The sequence below is a fragment of the Anolis sagrei genome, chromosome 11, assembly GCF_037176765.1.
Source record: "Anolis sagrei isolate rAnoSag1 chromosome 11, rAnoSag1.mat, whole genome shotgun sequence".
Classification (NCBI taxonomy): domain Eukaryota; kingdom Metazoa; phylum Chordata; class Lepidosauria; order Squamata; family Dactyloidae; genus Anolis; species Anolis sagrei.
The window spans coordinates 8451843-8468900 of record NC_090031.1 but is presented as its reverse complement, the minus strand read 5'-3'; the positions used below and the strand labels follow the sequence as shown (position 1 = coordinate 8468900).

General features: G+C 40.2%; 1 protein-coding gene across 1 annotated transcript; it reads left to right on the top strand.

Moving 5' to 3' along the window:
• Positions 1 to 940: 940 nt before the first annotated feature.
• Positions 941 to 15691, top strand: LOC132763676 (stomatin-like). The gene is made up of 7 exons (XM_060757372.2): positions 941 to 1135; positions 5889 to 5992; positions 7739 to 7811; positions 9122 to 9204; positions 9467 to 9670; positions 12687 to 12821; positions 12949 to 15691. Exons 1-7 carry the CDS (start codon positions 1078 to 1080, stop codon positions 13144 to 13146), a joined length of 855 nt encoding a protein of 284 aa, XP_060613355.2. The 5' UTR covers positions 941 to 1077; the 3' UTR covers positions 13147 to 15691.
• The last annotated feature ends 1367 nt before the right edge of the window (positions 15692 to 17058 follow it).

The window sequence follows — 17058 nt, the reverse complement described above, 5'->3', positions numbered from 1 at the left end:
TGGCTTATCTCGCTTAGATATTCCAAAATGGGCACGGCCTCCGCTCTTTGAGCTCCAAAGGGGCGTGGCTTATCGTGTTTAGCTATTCCAAATGGGCGTGGCCTCCTCGCTCCAAGTTCGTCAGAGGGGCGTGGCTTATCCCACTTAGATATTCCAAATGGGCGTGGCCTCCTCGCTCCAAGTTCCCCAGAGGGGCGTGGCTTATCCCACTTAGATATTCCAAATAGGTGTGGCCTCCGCGCTCTGAGCCTCAAAAGGGGCGTGGCTTATCTCGGTTAGATATTCCCAATGGGCGTGGCCTTCGCGCTCTGAGCTCCAAAGGGGCGTGGCTTATTCCGTTTAGATATTCCAAATGGGCGTGGCTTATCCATCTTAGATATTCCAAATAGGCGTGGCCTCCGCGCTCTGAGCTCCAAAGGGGCGTGGCTTATCCCACTTATATATTCCAAATGGGCGTGGCCTCCTCGCTCTGAGCCTCAAAGGGGCGTGGCTTATCCCGTTTGGATATTCCAAATAGGCGTGGCCTCCGCGCGATGAGCCCCTTAAAGGGGTGTGGCTTATCCCGTTTAGATATTCAAACTGGGCGTGGCCTCCTGCTGTGAGTTCTCCAGAGGGGGGGTGGCTTACCCCTCTTATCTATTCCAAAGGGGCGTGGCTTATCCCGCTTAGATATTCCAAATGGATGTAGACTCCCTGCTCTGAGCTCAAGGGGGAGTGGCCTCTTCGTCTGAAGCTCGAAGGGGCGTGGCTTCCCGCCTTGAGACTCGTCCAAACGGTCGTGGCTGAACTAGACGTCCCCCAAAGGGGCGTGGCCTCCCATCTAGAACCAAGAGGGGGCGTGGCTTTCTGCCTAGAGGCGACAAAGGGGCGTGGCCTCCATCTCTGAGCCCGAAGGGGGCGTGTCCTTTTCTGTTGGAGATTTCCAAGTGGGCGTGGCCTCCCTCCCGGGCTGGCAGAAGCTTTCCCTGCTCTCCTCTCCGCGCGGACAGACCTTGCCTGCCTGTGCGGCTCCTCGTGGGCCTTTGTGGCGCGATCGACCCGGGTGATTAGGGGGGTGAGCTGGCCTCAGTGGGCGTGATGGAGGACGCGGAGAGCGGCCTTCGGAAGAAGAACAGGGAGCCCACCAAGATCGGAGGTGAGACAGAGAGAGAGAGAGTAAAAGGGGGGCAGACTATGGGTCTCCTTCTGGAACACAGTTCTGTTGCAACTTTTTTTGATGGGCCCCAGAAAGAAGGTGTTGCAAGAGAGGCAAGTGCAAACCTGCGCAAGTGGGAAGGCCTTGGCCAATGGGTTCCTTTTGCCTGGGTGCCACAGACACAGCCCTGGCTCTTCCAAGTCATATCAAACCGCATTAATTCAACAGTGCAGACGCAACCCCAGAAACACCCCCATGAAAGACTACATTCCACTCCAAAGGGGAGCCTCCTAAGCTAGATTATTATTATTACTTGCACCCAGAAGTTTGTTATTATTAAATTATTATTATTATATTTTATATTATTACTATTATTATTATTATATAATTATGATAATGATGGATTGTCGAAGGCTTTCATGGCTGGAATCACTAGGTTCTTGTGGGTTTTTCCGGGCTATAGGGCCATGTTCTAGAGGCATTTTCTCCTGACGTTTCGCCTGCATCTATGGCAAGCTTCCTCAGAGGTAGTGAGGTCTGTTGGAGTTAGGAAAAAGACTTTATATAACTGTGGAATGACCAGGGAGGGACAAAGGATTCTTGTCTGCTGGAGCTAGGTGTGAATGTTTCAACTGATCACCTTCATTACCATTTGAAGGCCTGGCTGAGCCTGGGGGAATCTTTTGTTGAGAGGTGTTAAGATGTGCCTGTTTGTTTCTCCTCTGTTGTTGTGCTGTTGTAATTTTTGAGTTTTTTTTAATACTGGTAGCCAGATTTTGTTCATTTTCATGGTTTCTTCCTTTCTGTTGAAATTGTCCACATGCTTGTGGATTTCAATGGCTTCTCTGTGTAGTCTGACATGGTGGTTGTTGGTGTGGTCCAGCATTTCTGTGTTCTCAAATCATATGCTGTGTCCAGGCTGGTTCATCAGGTGCTCTGCTATGGCTGACTTCTCTGGTTGAAGTAGTCTGCAGTGCCTTTCATGTCCCTTGATTCGTGTTTGGACAATGCTGCTGCGTTTGGTGGTCCCTCTGTAGACTTGTCCACAGCTGCATGGTACACGGTAGACTCCTGCAGAAGTGAGAGGATCCCTCTTGTCCTTTGCTGAACGTAGCATTGGTTGGATTTTCTTGGTGGGTTTGTAGATTGTTTGTATGTTGTGTTTCCTCATCAGCTTCCCTATGCGGTCAGTGGTTCCCTTGATGTATGGCAGGAACACTTTTCCTCTGGGTGGATCTTCGTCTTGACTCTCGTGGCTTCTTCTCGGTTGTCTTGCAGCTCTTCTGATGTCTGAGGTGGAGTCTCCATTGGCCTGGAGAGCCCAGTTGAGGTGGTTCAGTTCCTCTTGGAGGAGGTGGGCTTCGCAGATTCTTCTTGCACGGTCTGCCAAGGCTTTAATGGTGCTTCTTTTTTGACTTGGGTGATGGTTGGAGTTTTTATGTAGATATCTATCCGTGTGTGTGGGTTTTCTGTAGACGGTGTGACCCAATTGTTGATCTGGTTTGCGGATGACTAGGACATCTAGAAAAGGCAGTCTTCCTTCATTTTCTTTTTCCATTGTGAACTGGATGTTTGGGTGGATGCTGTTAAGATGGTCCAGGAACCTGTTGAGTTCTTCTTCTCCATGGCTCCAAATGGTGAAGGTGTCATCCACATATCTGAACCATATCGTGGGCTTTTTGGTTGCTGTCTCCAGGGCTTGTTCTTCAAAGTGTTCCATGTAGAAGTTAGCTATGACTGGGCTGAGAGGGCTCCCCATAGCTACTCCATCTTTCTGTTCGTAGAATTCATTGTCCCACTGAAAGTAACTGGTGGTGAGGCAATGGTGAAACAGAGCCGTGATGTCTTCTGATAATGATGATTACATGCACCCAGAGGCTTGTTGTTATTATATTTTATATTTTTTATTATATTATATATTAGTATGCTTATTATTATTATTATTATTATTACTATTATTATTATATTAGGATGATGATGTTTAGATGCATCCAAATGCTTGTTATTATTATATTTTATATTATTATTATACTACTATGTTTAATATTATATCATTAAAATTATGATAATGGTGATTACATCCACCCAGAGGCTTGTTGTTATTAGGTAAAGGCGAAGGTTGTCCCCTGACATTAAGTCCAGCCATGTCTGACTCTGGGGTGTGGTCTCATCTCCATTTCTAAGCCAAAGAGGCGGCATTGTCCATAGACACCTCCAAGGTCATGTGGCCGGCATGACTGCATGGAGCACCGTTACCTTCCCACCGGAGCGGTACCTATTGATCTACTCACATTTGCATGTTTTCGAACTGCTAGGTTGGCAGAAGCTAGTGCTGACAGCGGAAGCTCACGCCGCTCCCCGGAATTGAACCTGTGACCTTTCGGTCAACAAGCTCAGCAGCTCAGCGCTTTAACCCACTGCGCCACCTTATATTTTATATTATTATATTACTATGTGTATTATTATTACATCAGTATAATTATGATAATGATGATTACATGCACCCAGAGGCTTGTTATTATTATATTTTATATTTTTATTATATTTTATATTAGTATGCTTATTATAATTATTATTATTATATTAGGATGATGATGATGATTAGATGCATCCAAAGGCTTGTTCTCATTATATTTTATATTATTATTATTTTGTAAGCATGATTATGATGATGATGATTAGATGCATTCAATGACTTGTTATTATTATATTTTATATTATTAGTAGTATATTTTGTATTAGTATGCTTATTATTATATTAGTATTATTATTATAATGATGATGATGATTAGATGCACCTGAAAGCTTGTTATTATTATTGTTATTATATTTCATATTAGTATGATTATTATTGTTGTTGTTATATATTGTATGATGATGGTGATGATGATTAGATGCACCCAGAGGCTTGTTATTCTTATATTTTATATTATTATTATACCACTATAATATTATTATATCAGTAAAATTATGATAATGGTGATTACATCCACCCAGAGGCTTGTTGTTATTATATTTTATATTTTTATTATATTTTATATTAGTATGCTTATTATTATTATTATTATTATTATTATATCAGGATGCTGATTAGATGCACCCAAAGGCTTGTTCTCATTATATTATTATTATTATTATTATTATTATTATTTTGTAAGTATGATTATGATGATGATGATTAGATGCACCCAATGGCTTGTTATTATTATATATTATATTATTAGTATATTTTGGATTAGTATGCTTATTATTATATTAGTATGATTATTAGAATGATGATGATCATTAAATGCACCTGAAAGCTTGTTATTATTATTGTTATTATATTTCATATTAGTATGATTATGATTATTATTGTTATATTAGTATGATGATGGTGATGATGCACCCAAATGCTTGTTATTCTTATATTTTATATTATTATTATTATATTACTATGTTTATTATTATTATATTAGTATGATGGTGGTGATGATGATTAAATGCACCCAAAGGCTTATTCTCATTATATTTTATATTATTATTATTATTATGTAAGTATGATTGTGATTATGATGATGATGATGATTAGATGCACCTAATGACTTGTTATTATTATATTTTATATTATTATTAGTATATTTTGTATTAGTATGCTTATTATTATTATATTAATATGATTATGATTATGATGATGAGTCGATGCACCTGAAATCTTGTTATTATTATATTTTATATTTTTATTTTATATTTGTATTATTAATATTTTATATATGAGTATGATTATTACCAGATTTTATTATATACTAGCTTGGGGACCCGGCGCTGCCTGGGTTATTTGAGATAGAATGTTGGAATGCTGAGGCTGGCCAATCAGAGACCATATGCAAATTGTACCACAGTGGCAGCCAATCAGGAAGCTGCCACATACACCTCCTCCCTACGTCCTCCCTCTGGTCCTCCCTCCACATACAAACATTCTCTTTTATTATATGTATAGATATAGATATATAGATATATACACACACACTTTATTCATATTCTGCTCTACCTCCCCAAGGGGACTTAGGGCGGATTACAAAACGCATATATAGGTAAAGGTTGTCCCCTGACATTAAGTCCAGTCATGTCTGACTCTGGGGTGTGGTGCTCATCTCCATTTCTAAGCCGAAGAGCCAGCGTTGTCCATAGACACCTCCAAGGTCATGTGGCCGGCATGACTGCATGGAGCGCCGTTACCTTCCCGCCAGAGCGGTAACGCATATATAGCAAACATTCAATGCTGTTATACAATTAACAAGGGCAGATAATATATAAACACAGGCAAAGGCTTTGCCATTTTTTTTCATCTCCGGCATCTGGAGGCTGTGCTTGAGCTCCAGCTTCTGCAAACCTAGCAGTTCGAAAACATGCAAATGTGCGTAGATCAATAGTTACTGCTCCAGCAGGAAGGTAAAGGCACTCCATGCAGTCATGCACGCCACATGACCTTGGAGGTGTCCATGGACAACGCCAGCTCTTCAGCTTAGAAATGGAGATGAGCACCAACCCCCAGAGTCGGACACAACTAGACTTAATGTCAAGGGGAAACTACCTTTATTCTTATTCTTATTTTATATTTATTTATTTGGTGTCTGGACAACAGAAACCATTGAGATCTCAATCAACTTGTCCTAAAGGGACCCTTTATCTATTTGTCAAGGGTGCAATGTTGCATTTTTCCCCATTTTCCTTCCCAAAAATTCCCTAAATTTCCCACCTCTTTGGCTCTCAGAGGTCTCCGATGGTGATCTTGGCTTCTGCGGATGGATCCTGGTGATTGTTTCCTTCCTCCTGGTCTTGGCCACGTTCCCTTTGTCCATCTGGCTCTGCATCAAGGTACAGTTGAAACATGATTATTTGATACACAATAAGATTAGTACACAGGAAATAAGATGACTATGCTGGCCTTTGTATTCGTTCACTCATTGTACACTATATTATTATTATTATTATTATTATTATTATACAATATAATAATGAACGAATATAATAGCAATACTAAATAATCATATAGGAATAAAATAAAAATGTACTTGTAATAATAATAATAATAATAATAATATCATAAGGTAATACAATAATAATATAGCAATAATAATACAGTAATATAATAATATAGCAATAAAATAATATAGTAACAATAATATCATAAAGTAATACAATAATAATAATATAGTAATAATAATAAATATAGTAATATAATATAATATAGTAATATAATTTAATATAATATAGTAATATAATATAATATAGTAATATAATGTAATATAGTAATATAATATAGAAATAAAATAGGAATATAGTAATAATAATATTATAAAGTAATAATTAGTATGATTATGATAATGATGATGATTAGATGCATCTGAAAGTTTGTTATTATTATATTTTATATTTTTATTTTATATTTGTATTATTAATATTTTATATATGAGTATGATTATTACCATATTTTATTATATACTAGCTTGGGAACCCGGTGCTGCCCGGGTTATTTGAGATGAATGAATATAATAATAAATATAGTAATAATAATATAGTAATATAATATAATAATAATATAGTTATAAAAAGAATATAGTAATAATATCATAAAGTAGTAAAATAAAAATAATTATTATTATATTATTTTTATTTTACTACTTTATGATATTTCTATATTCTTTTTATAACTATATTATTATTATATTTTATTACTATATTTATTATGACTATATTCTTATTTTATTACTTTATAATATAATAATAATATAATAGCCATACTAAATAATAATATAGGAATAAAATATTACTTTATGATATTATTATTATTACTACAACTACATAAAAATGTAGTTGTAATAATAATAATAATAATATTGTAACGTAATAAAATAATATTTATTTTATTTATTGTGTCATCTGCAACCAGAACATAAAATAATAATATAGTAAATATATAGCAATAAAATAATATTATAGTAACAATAATATCATAAAGTAATATAATAATATAGTAATATAATAATAATATAGTAATAAAATAGGAAGATAGTAATAATAATATAAAGTAATGAAATAAGTATATAGTAATAATAAATATAATAATATAATATAATAATATAGTTATAAACTAAGAATATAATAATATCATAAAGTAGTAAAATAAAAATAATATAGTAATAATAAATACAGTAATATAATAATAGTAATAAATTAAGACTATAGTAATAACAATAATAAATATAGTAACATAATATAGTAATCAAATAAGAATATAGCAATAATAATATCATAAAATAATAATAACTATAGTAGTGTAGAGAGTTTATAGGGGGAAGTGGTTGCTTTTTTAGTGTTTAATGTTGAATCTAATGGGGTGCAGTGGAAATAGCGGTCGCATTTAATATATGCCAATATTTCCATTATTATTATTATTATTATTATTATTATTATTTCTTCTGTGTTCTTTAACTGACTATTTCTCTCATCACCATTCACATACTGTATGCGAACGGTGAAAAATCTAGGTCAATATGTTCAGGACAAAATGAAAGAACAAGCTGTGAAAATGATTTCTTGTCATTTTTTTTAATGTCCCAGATTGTCAAAGAATATGAACGAGCCATCATTTTCCGACTGGGACGCATCCTGAAAGGAGGGGCAAAAGGGCCAGGTCAGTAAGCCTATCCATGTGTGTATATGTCTATCTATAGACCAGCGAGTCCCTTCAAGACATAGGGGTTCGGTGTGGCCCAATTCTATCATTGGTGCGGTTCAGAATGCTCTTTGAAAGTAGGTGGACTATAAATCCCAGCAACCTACAACTCCCAAATGTCAAGGTCTATTTTCCCCAAACTCCACCAGTGTTCACATTTGGGCATATTGAGTGTTTGTGCCAAGTTTGGTCCAGATCCATCATTGTTTGAGTCCACAGTGCTCACTGGATGTAGGCGAACTACAACTCCCAAACTTAAGGTCAATGCCCGCCAAACCTTTCCAGTATTTTCTCTTGGTTATGGGAGTCCTGTGTGCCAAGTTTGGTTCAATTCCATCATTGGTGGAGTTCAGAAGGCTCTTTGATTGTAGGTGAACTATTAATCCCAGCAACTACAACTCCCAAATGTCAAGGTCTATTTCCCCCAAACTCCACCAGTCTTCACATTTGGGCATAATGAGCATTCGTGCCAAATTTGGTCCAGATCCATCATTATTTGAGTCCACATTTCTCTCTGGATGTAGGCGAACTATAACTCCCAAGCTCAAGGTCAATGCCCACCAAACGTTTCCAGTATTTTCTGTTGGTTATGGGAGTCCTGTGCCAAATTTGGTTCAATTCCATCATTGGTGGAGTTCAGAATGCTTTTTGATTATAGGTGAACTATAAATCCCAGCAACTACACCTCCCAAATGTCAAGGTCTATTTTCCCCAAACCCCACCAGTATTTATATTTGGGCTTATTGAGGATTTGTGCCAAGTTTGGTCCAGATCCATCATTATTCTCTCTAGATGTAGGTGAACTATAACTCCCAAACTCAAGGTCAATACCCACCAAACCTTTCCAGTATTTTCTGTTGGTTATGGGAGTTTAGTGTGCCAAGTTTGGTTCAATTCCATCGTTGGTGGAGTTCAGAATGCCCTTTGATTGTAGGTGAACTATAAATCCCAGCAACTACAACTCCCAAATGTCAAGGTCTGTTTTCCCTAAACTCCACCAGTGTTCACATTTGGGCATATTGAGTATCCGTGCCAAGTTTGGTCCAATCCAAACTTGTGGTCGCTAGATGTAGGTGAACTACAACTCCTTCTCTGGATGTAGGTGAACTACAGCTTCCAAACTCAAGGTCAATGCCCACCAAACCTTTCTAGTATTTTCTGTTGGTTCTGGGAGTGCTGTGTGCCAAGTTTGGTTCAATTCCATTGTTGGTGGAATTCAGAATGTTCTTTGATTGGAGGTGAACTATAAATCCCTTTTTCTCGGACAGGCCTGTTCTTCGTCCTGCCTTGCACAGACAGCTTCATCAACGTGGACATGCGGACCATTTCCTTCGATATCCCGCCTCAGGAAGTAAGTCCCCGGAATCTGGATGCCGGATATAAATAGCCCGGGATCGCATGTCTTGCTCATATTTCAGAATGACCGGAAAATACTTTTGATTCCAACCTTGAGCCAAAGCTGCCACCAAACTGCAACTCCCAGAACTGCGTAGCATTGAGTTGTTGCAGCAAAAGCAGTGCCAAACTGCATTAATTCCTCAGTGTAGATGTGCCCTGGTTTCTCAAACTGTTTCGCCTTCTGAATATTGGTTGCCTTTTCCGTCAATGTGCAGATCCTGACCAAGGACTCTGTGACTGTCAATGTGGATGGCGTGGTCTACTACCGGGTGCAGAACGCCACCCTGGCCGTGGCCAACATCACCAATGCCGACTCGGCCACCCGACTCCTGGCCCAGACCACACTCCGGAACGTCCTGGGCACCAAGAACCTCTCGCAGATCCTTTCTGACCGAGAAGAGATTGCGCACAGCATGCAGGTACGGAGGAGCCCCGTCTCTCGTACCTTTCTCTCTTTTTCGTCCCGCCTTTTCCTTTCTTCCCTCCTTCCTTCCTCCCTCTTTTCCTTCCTTCTTCTCATACCTGCCTCTCTTTCTCTTCCCTTCTTTTGTCCCTTCTTTTTCTTTCTTCCCTCCTTCCTTCATCTATTTTTTCCTTCCTTCCTTCCTTCCTTCCTTCCTTCCTTCCTTCCTTCCTTCCTCTCATACCTTCCTCTATTTCTCGTCCATTCTCTTTCTTTCTTTCTTCCCTCCTTCCTTCTTTCCTTTTTCCTTTCTCTTCCTTCCTTCCTCTCATATCTTTCTCTCTTTTTCATCCCTTCTCTTCCTTCCTTCCTTCCTTCCTTCCTTCCTTCCTCGTATCTTCCTCCCTTTTCTCGTCTCTTCTTTTCCTTCTTTCATTTCTTTTCTCCTTCCTTCTTTCCTTTTTCCTTTCTCTTCCTTCCTTCCTCTCATCTTTCTTTTTCGTCCCTTCTCTTCCTTCCTTCCTTCCTTCCTTCCTTCCTTCCTTCCTTCCTTCCTTCCTCGTATCTTCCTCCCTTTTCTCGTCTCTTCTTTTCCTTCTTTCATTTCTTTTCTCCTTCCTTCTTTCCTTTTTCCTTTCTCTTCTTTCCTTCCTCTCATACCTACCTCCTTTTCTCGTCCCTTCTTTTTCTTTCTTTCTTCCCTCCTTTTCCCCCCTTTCTCTTCCTTCCTTCCTTTCATGCCTTCCTCCCTTTCTCATTCCTTCTTTTCCTTCCTTTCTTTTCTCTTTCCCTCTTCCTTTTTCCTTTCTCTTCCTTCCTTCCTCTCATACCTTCCTCCTTTTCCTGTCCCTTCTTTTTCTTTCTTTCTTCCCTCCTTCCCTTCCTCCCACCCTTTTTCCTTCCTTTCCCTTCCTCTCATACCTTTCTCTCTTTATCTTCCTCCCTTTCTTTTCCTTTCTTTTTTCCTTCCTTTATCCCCTTTCCTTCCCTCCTTCCTCCCTCTCTTACCTTTCTCTTTCTCTTCCCTTCTTTTTCTTTATTTCTTCCCTCCTTCCTTCCTCTCTCTACCTTCCTCTCTTTCTTGTCCCTTCTTTTTCTTTCTTCCCTCCTTCCTTCCTCCCTTTTTCCTTCCTCTCTTTCTCTTCCTCCCTTTCCCTTCCTTTCTTCCCTCTTTCCATCCCTTTTTTAGTGGTTTAAGTATGTAATGTGGATGGGAAAAGTATCTGGGAAAGCTGCTGTTGGATATGCTAGATTATATGGCTTGCTGGTGATTGTTTGAGGCGGATCAAAACAATGGGTAGATAAGGAAGGAGAAGCAGGGAAGAGAGGAAACAGGAACCGAAGCCTCTTTCTCGTAAGTCAGTGAGGTAATAATACTATGATTAATTATCCAATTATTGAGAAAGCCGTAGTGGTTGCAAGCCAATCAATATTTACGTGCTGAGATTTGGAACGCAATGCTTTTATATGGCAAGCCTTTTAGTCCTGACAAAGATAAGAGTGTTGATCCTTTTACTGTCTTTATTGTTTTCCCACATAAAGTGTTTTTCCATGGATTAGGAGTTTTGATGGAACTGCCTACAGTTGAATGAGGCTAATAATAATAATAATAATAATAATTCATTACCTGCCTCTCCTACCACTCATAGGTATCAGTATGGAAGCCATGAGTCCAATAATAACAATAATAATAATAATAATAATAATAACACTACTACTACTAATAATAATAATAATAACAACAACAACAACACTAGACACTTGGGAAGTGTCCGACGTGTGATCCAGTTCAACAGCCAGCAGAGTGATCTTGTCTGCTGTGGACTCATCTTGTTCTGTTTCAAATAATAATAATAATAATAATAATAATAATAATAATAATAATAATTTTATGACCTGCCTCTTCTTATGGCTCATAGGTATCAATACAGAAGCAGGAGGCTTGTATTATTATTATTATTATTATTATTATTATTATTATTATTTACCTGCTCTTCTTACAGCTCATGGATGTCAATGCAGAATCATGAGGCTTTATTATTGTTATTATTGTTGTTGTTGTTATTATTATTGTTATTGTTAATACAGCTCTTAGGTGTCAATGCGGAGTCATGAGGCTTAAGCCATATTAATAATAACTATTATTAGTATGGCTCATAGGTGTCAATGTGGAAGCATGGAAGCATGAGAATTATCATTATTATTATTATTACAGCTCATAAGTATCAATGTGGAAGCATATACTTATGGCTCATAGGTGTCAATGTGGAAGCATGAGAATTATTATTATTATTATTATTATTATTAAAGCTCATAGGTATCAATGTGGAAGCACAAGGCTTATTATTTTTATTATGGCTCATAGGTATCAATGTGGAAGCATGAGGCTTATTATTATTAATTACCTGTCTGCCTTATGGCTCATAAATGTCAGTGCGGAAGCATGAGGTTTATTATTATTATTTTTATTATTATTATTAATGCTCATAGGTATCAATCTGGAAGCATGAGAATTATTATTATTATTATTACAGCTCATAGGTATCAATGTGGAAGCCTGAGGCTTATTATTATTAATTGCCTGTCTGTCCTTATGGCTCATGGATGTCAATGCGGAAGCATGAGGTTTATTATTGTTATTGTTATTGTTACAGCTCATAGGTGTCAATGTGGAAGCATGGAAATAAGAGAATTATTATTATTATTATTATAGCTCATAGGTGTCAATGTGGAAGCATGTAAGCATGATAATAATAATAATAATTATTATTATTATTATTACAGCTCATAGGTATCAATGTGGAAGCATGAGGCTTATTATTATTAATTACCTGTCTGTCCTTATGGCTCATAGATGTCAGTGCGGAAGCATGTGGTTTATTATTATTATTATTATTATTATTATTATTATTATTATGGCTCATAGGTGTCAATGCTGCTGTCGAGTTGCAACAAGCTCCGCTTTGGAGTCTCTCCTACGGCACTGGCTGCATTCCTGACCGTTATTATTTTGTTTGCGTGTTTAAATGCAGGCCACGTTGGATGAGGCCACGGACGACTGGGGGATCAAAGTGGAGCGGGTGGAGATCAAGGATGTGAAGCTGCCAGTCCAGCTGCAGAGAGCCATGGCCGCCGAAGCCGAAGCTGCACGTGAAGCCAGGGCCAAGGTGGGAAGGATGCCCGTCCCCCATTGGGGACCATGGCTTGGGAAACACTTGCTCCACCAGGGCATGGCGAAGCCTTGCACAACCACTTCCTCCATCCCGATGATAACCCTGCTTGTTCTTCTGGCAGGTGATTGCTGCGGAGGGGGAGATGAACGCCTCCCGGGCGCTGAAGGAGGCCTCAATGGTGATCACGGAGTCCCCGGCCGCGCTCCAGCTGCGCTACCTCCAGACCCTGACCACCATCGCCGCCGAGAAGAACTCCACCATCGTCTTCCCGCTCCCCATCGACCTCCTCCAAGGCATCGTCAGTGGGATGAAGCGCTAGAAAAGGAGAGAAAGAGAGAGAGAGAGGTGGCCATGTGTCAGGCCAAATGGATGAGAAGGAAAAGAGAGAGGAAGGGGTTGCAGCGCCGAACCCAAAACACTTTTCATTTGGGGTGCCTTATGGGAAACCACCAACCCTCCTCTCCTTCCTTCCTTCCTTCCTTCCTTCCTTCCTTCCTTCCTTCCTTCCTTCCTATATTTTTCCCCTCCTTCCTTTTGTTTCCTTCCTTCCTTCCTAAGCTTTCCCCCTCTTCTTTCTTCCCTTCCCATCCCCTCATCTTCCTTCTCTCCCTAACATTTCTTTATTCTTTCCTCCTTCTTTCCTTTTTTGCTTCCTCCCTATGCTTTCCCCTCTTCTTTTCTTTTTGTTTCCTTTCCTTCCTTCCCTCCTTTTTCCTTCCCTCCTATTATTTCTCCCCTCTACTTCCTTTCATTTCATTTCCTTCCTTCCCTTCCCTTTCATTTCCTCCCTCCTTTCATATGCTTCCCACCCTCTTATTTTTTCCCCTTCTCATCCCTTCATCTTCTTTCCTTCCTTTTCCTCTCTTCCTTCTTTCCTTCCCTTCCCTACTTCCTTCCTATGCTTCCCCCTTTTCTTCTTTTTGTTTCCTTCCTTCCCTTCCTTCTTTTCCCTCCCTTTTCTTTCCTCTCTCCCTCCCTCCTTCCCTTCCTCTCTTCATTCATATGCTTCCCACCTTCTTCTTTCTCCTCAACCCTTCATCTTCTTTCCTTCCTTTCCTCTCTTCCCCTTCCTTCCTTCCTTCCTTCCCTGTCTCCCTTCTTTTGCTTCTTTTCCTTCCTTCCCTCCCTCCCTCACTACTTCCTTCCTACGCTTTCCTCCTTTTCTTTCTTTTGTTTCCTTCCCTTCCCTCCCTTTTCCTTCCTCCCTTCATTCCTTCCCTTCTTCCTTTCTTCTTATGCTTTCCACCTACTTTTCTTCGCTCACCATCCCTTCATCTTCTTTCCTTCCCTCCCTCCCTCCTTCCTTCCTCATTTTCCGTCCCTTCATTTTCCTTCCTTCCCTCTCTCCCTTTTCCTTCCTTCCTTCCTTCCATCCATCTATCCATCCATATGCTTTCCCCTTCTTCCCTCCCCATCCCTTCATCTTCCTTCACTCTCTCCCTTTCCCTCTCTCCCTTCCTTCCTTCCTTCCTTCCTTCCTTCCTTCCTTCCTTCCTTCCTTCCTTCCTTTGCTTTCCTCCTTTTCTACCTTTCATTTCCTTTCCTTCCTTACCTTTTCATCCCTTTTCCTTCCTTCCCTCCTTCCTTTCTTCATATGCTTTCCACCCACTTTTCTTCACTCACCATCCCTTCATTTTCTTTCCTTCCTTCCTTCCTTTCCTCCCTCGCTCCTTCCTCATTTTCCATCCCTTCATTTTCCTTCCTTCTCTTTCTCCCTTTTCCTTCCTCCCTTCATCTTCCTTCCCTCTCCCTTTTCCCTCCCTCCCTCCTTCCTTCCTTCCTTTGCTTTCCCCCTTTTCTTTCTTTCATTTCCTTTCCTTCCTTACCTTCCCTCCTTCTCTCCTTCCTTTCTTCCTATGCTTTTCACCCACTTTTCTTCCCTTTCCATCCCTTCATTTTCCTTCCTTCCCTCTCTCACTTTTCCTTCCTTCCTTCCATTCATCCATACATATGCTTTCTCCCTCTTCTTCCTCTTCTCCCCTCCCATCCTTCCGTCTTTCCTTTCTCCTTCCTTCCTTCCTTCCTTCCTTCCTTCCTTCCTTCCTCCCTTCCTTCTGCTTTCTCCCTGTTCTTCTTTTCTTTTCCTTCTTCTCTCTACCTTCCTTCCCCCACCATCTTCCTTCCTTCCTTCCTTGCTGAGTGTTGAATTGAATATTATATGCATATATATGTGTGTGTGTACGTGTATAATCCTCCCCTTCTTCTCTTCTCCCTTGGTGAGAGGCAGCCAGCCGTGGGACTTTCCCCTTTCTCCATTCCTCGGCTCTCGCGGCCTCCAGAAGGGCAGGAATGTTCGCACGGTCGGTCCGGTCGTTATGGAGACAAGATGCTTCTCGTTATGCAATTTGGGGCCATTATTTTCCTTTGGACGGGAGTGTTTGCCTTGTACGCAGAGAGCAAACACACTCTGCCCTTGGCCGGTGTTAAGGAAACAGGGCTTCCAAGTGCCTTTGTTTATATATATACACATATATATATCTCCATTTTCTGCCAAGGTTGGTTCTCTGTTTTTAGAATTCTCTTCTTTTCTGACGATATTCAAAACATTTGCAAATTTCCACCGCCATGACCTTCTCCTGGTGCCTTCCCGCCCGAAAATCTGCTTTGTAATGTGTTGCTGGAGGTTCGAACCCGGGCTTCTTTCTTTCCGATGACCAAATCGCCTTATATTAGCCTATCAATCGTTATCAGATCTGTGCCGTAAACCATACACGCCTTGTAGCAATCGTTTTGCGTCGATTTCTTAGCAGAAAAGAGAGTCGATTTCGAGCCGAATCTCTCGCAAATGGAACAAAACTCTTCTTTAAAAGTTGTGTACTTATTGACGTGTTTATGCTTACAATAAAAGAGTGTTTTTCGTTTAATCGGTCCTGAGTTCGGTTTGCTTTGGGGCGGATGCATCCTCCTCCTCCGCTCGCCTGAAATGCATTGCACTGCAGGGAGTGGGCCGGAATGTTGGACTACAACTCCCATCAGCCCCTTATTGCTAACTAGTAGTCGATGGGAGATGTAGTAGAGAATATATAGATGGACATTTGCCCATTGACGCTGCAGAGGTGCCCACTGAATTCAACACTCGAATGTTAGAAAAAATGGCAAAGTAAATCTATATATCTATACACATAGTAAAAGTGAAAATATGTCCGCAGAAGCAGCGTCTTTAGCCAAACCAGTCCAGGTCCAAAAAGAGAGAAGTCCACATTCACGAGAAGCCAGTCCGGGTCAATAACACGCGAACAATCAAGAGATCCAAACTGCAGATCCAACGCCGAACACGAAACAGGCAGCAACAAGTCTACAAGAATCTTTTCCAATACACAGCACCCAACACACGAACGCTCACCAACACCTTGTCTTCTGCAAGGACCCATCTCCCCTGAACTCACTTTTATTTACAAATTGTTCTGGTACAGCTGTACCAGGAGCTCCAACTTTATTTGCTTTGTATTAAATGTTTGATTGCAGTCCTAGGTTTCAGGGACTCTGCAGATAGGTAGCTTCTTTTGGTTGCAGTCATAGGGCAAGTCACCTGTCCATCTTCGTTAAGTTTTGGTCCCACCCCTTGCTCAGGGCAATTGAGAAGGGAAGGGAGCCATTTTTTAGTTAGTCTCAGCAAGGAAAGCTATGTACAGGATGTGTGCAAGCTTCCCCTGTACAAAAGCTTCAACCTTTAAGATTTTCCAGGGAAGCCTCCCCAAAGCTTTAAAAAATTTCCGGGGGAGAACAGTTTCAAGAGTCTCCAAAGAATTTCCAGGAAAACAGCCCTGAAGACCAAAGAACTCCAGCTGGAGAACATCTAATGCCTTGCTGGTAGGTCCACTCGGCGTTTGAGACGCAGTTCGACCCAGTAGCGGAGCCACATCAGTAAGGGTTAGATTACAGTCAGCCTGGGAGAAGTTAAAAAGGGGATTTTCCTTTAAAGAAGAAGTTAGTGAAGACAGTTGCCTGTCCTTCGTGGGCAAGATTAGGAATTCACCAGTTGCCTAAAAGCTTGGAATCATTTGCTTAACTTTACTGAAGACAAGAGAAGTTTTGTTTGAATGTTCATTAATAAAGGACTTTGTTGTACTTCACAAGCCATCTAAAGACTATTTGTGGTGAAACCCTCTGAGAACTTCTCTTCGGGCCCCCTGGCTTCCCGCTGGGCAAAGGTTGCACATCCTGTTCTAAAGACAATTATTTACAGGCCCAGCGCGCGACAGAACACAAATCATCATTAGAAGATGAACTG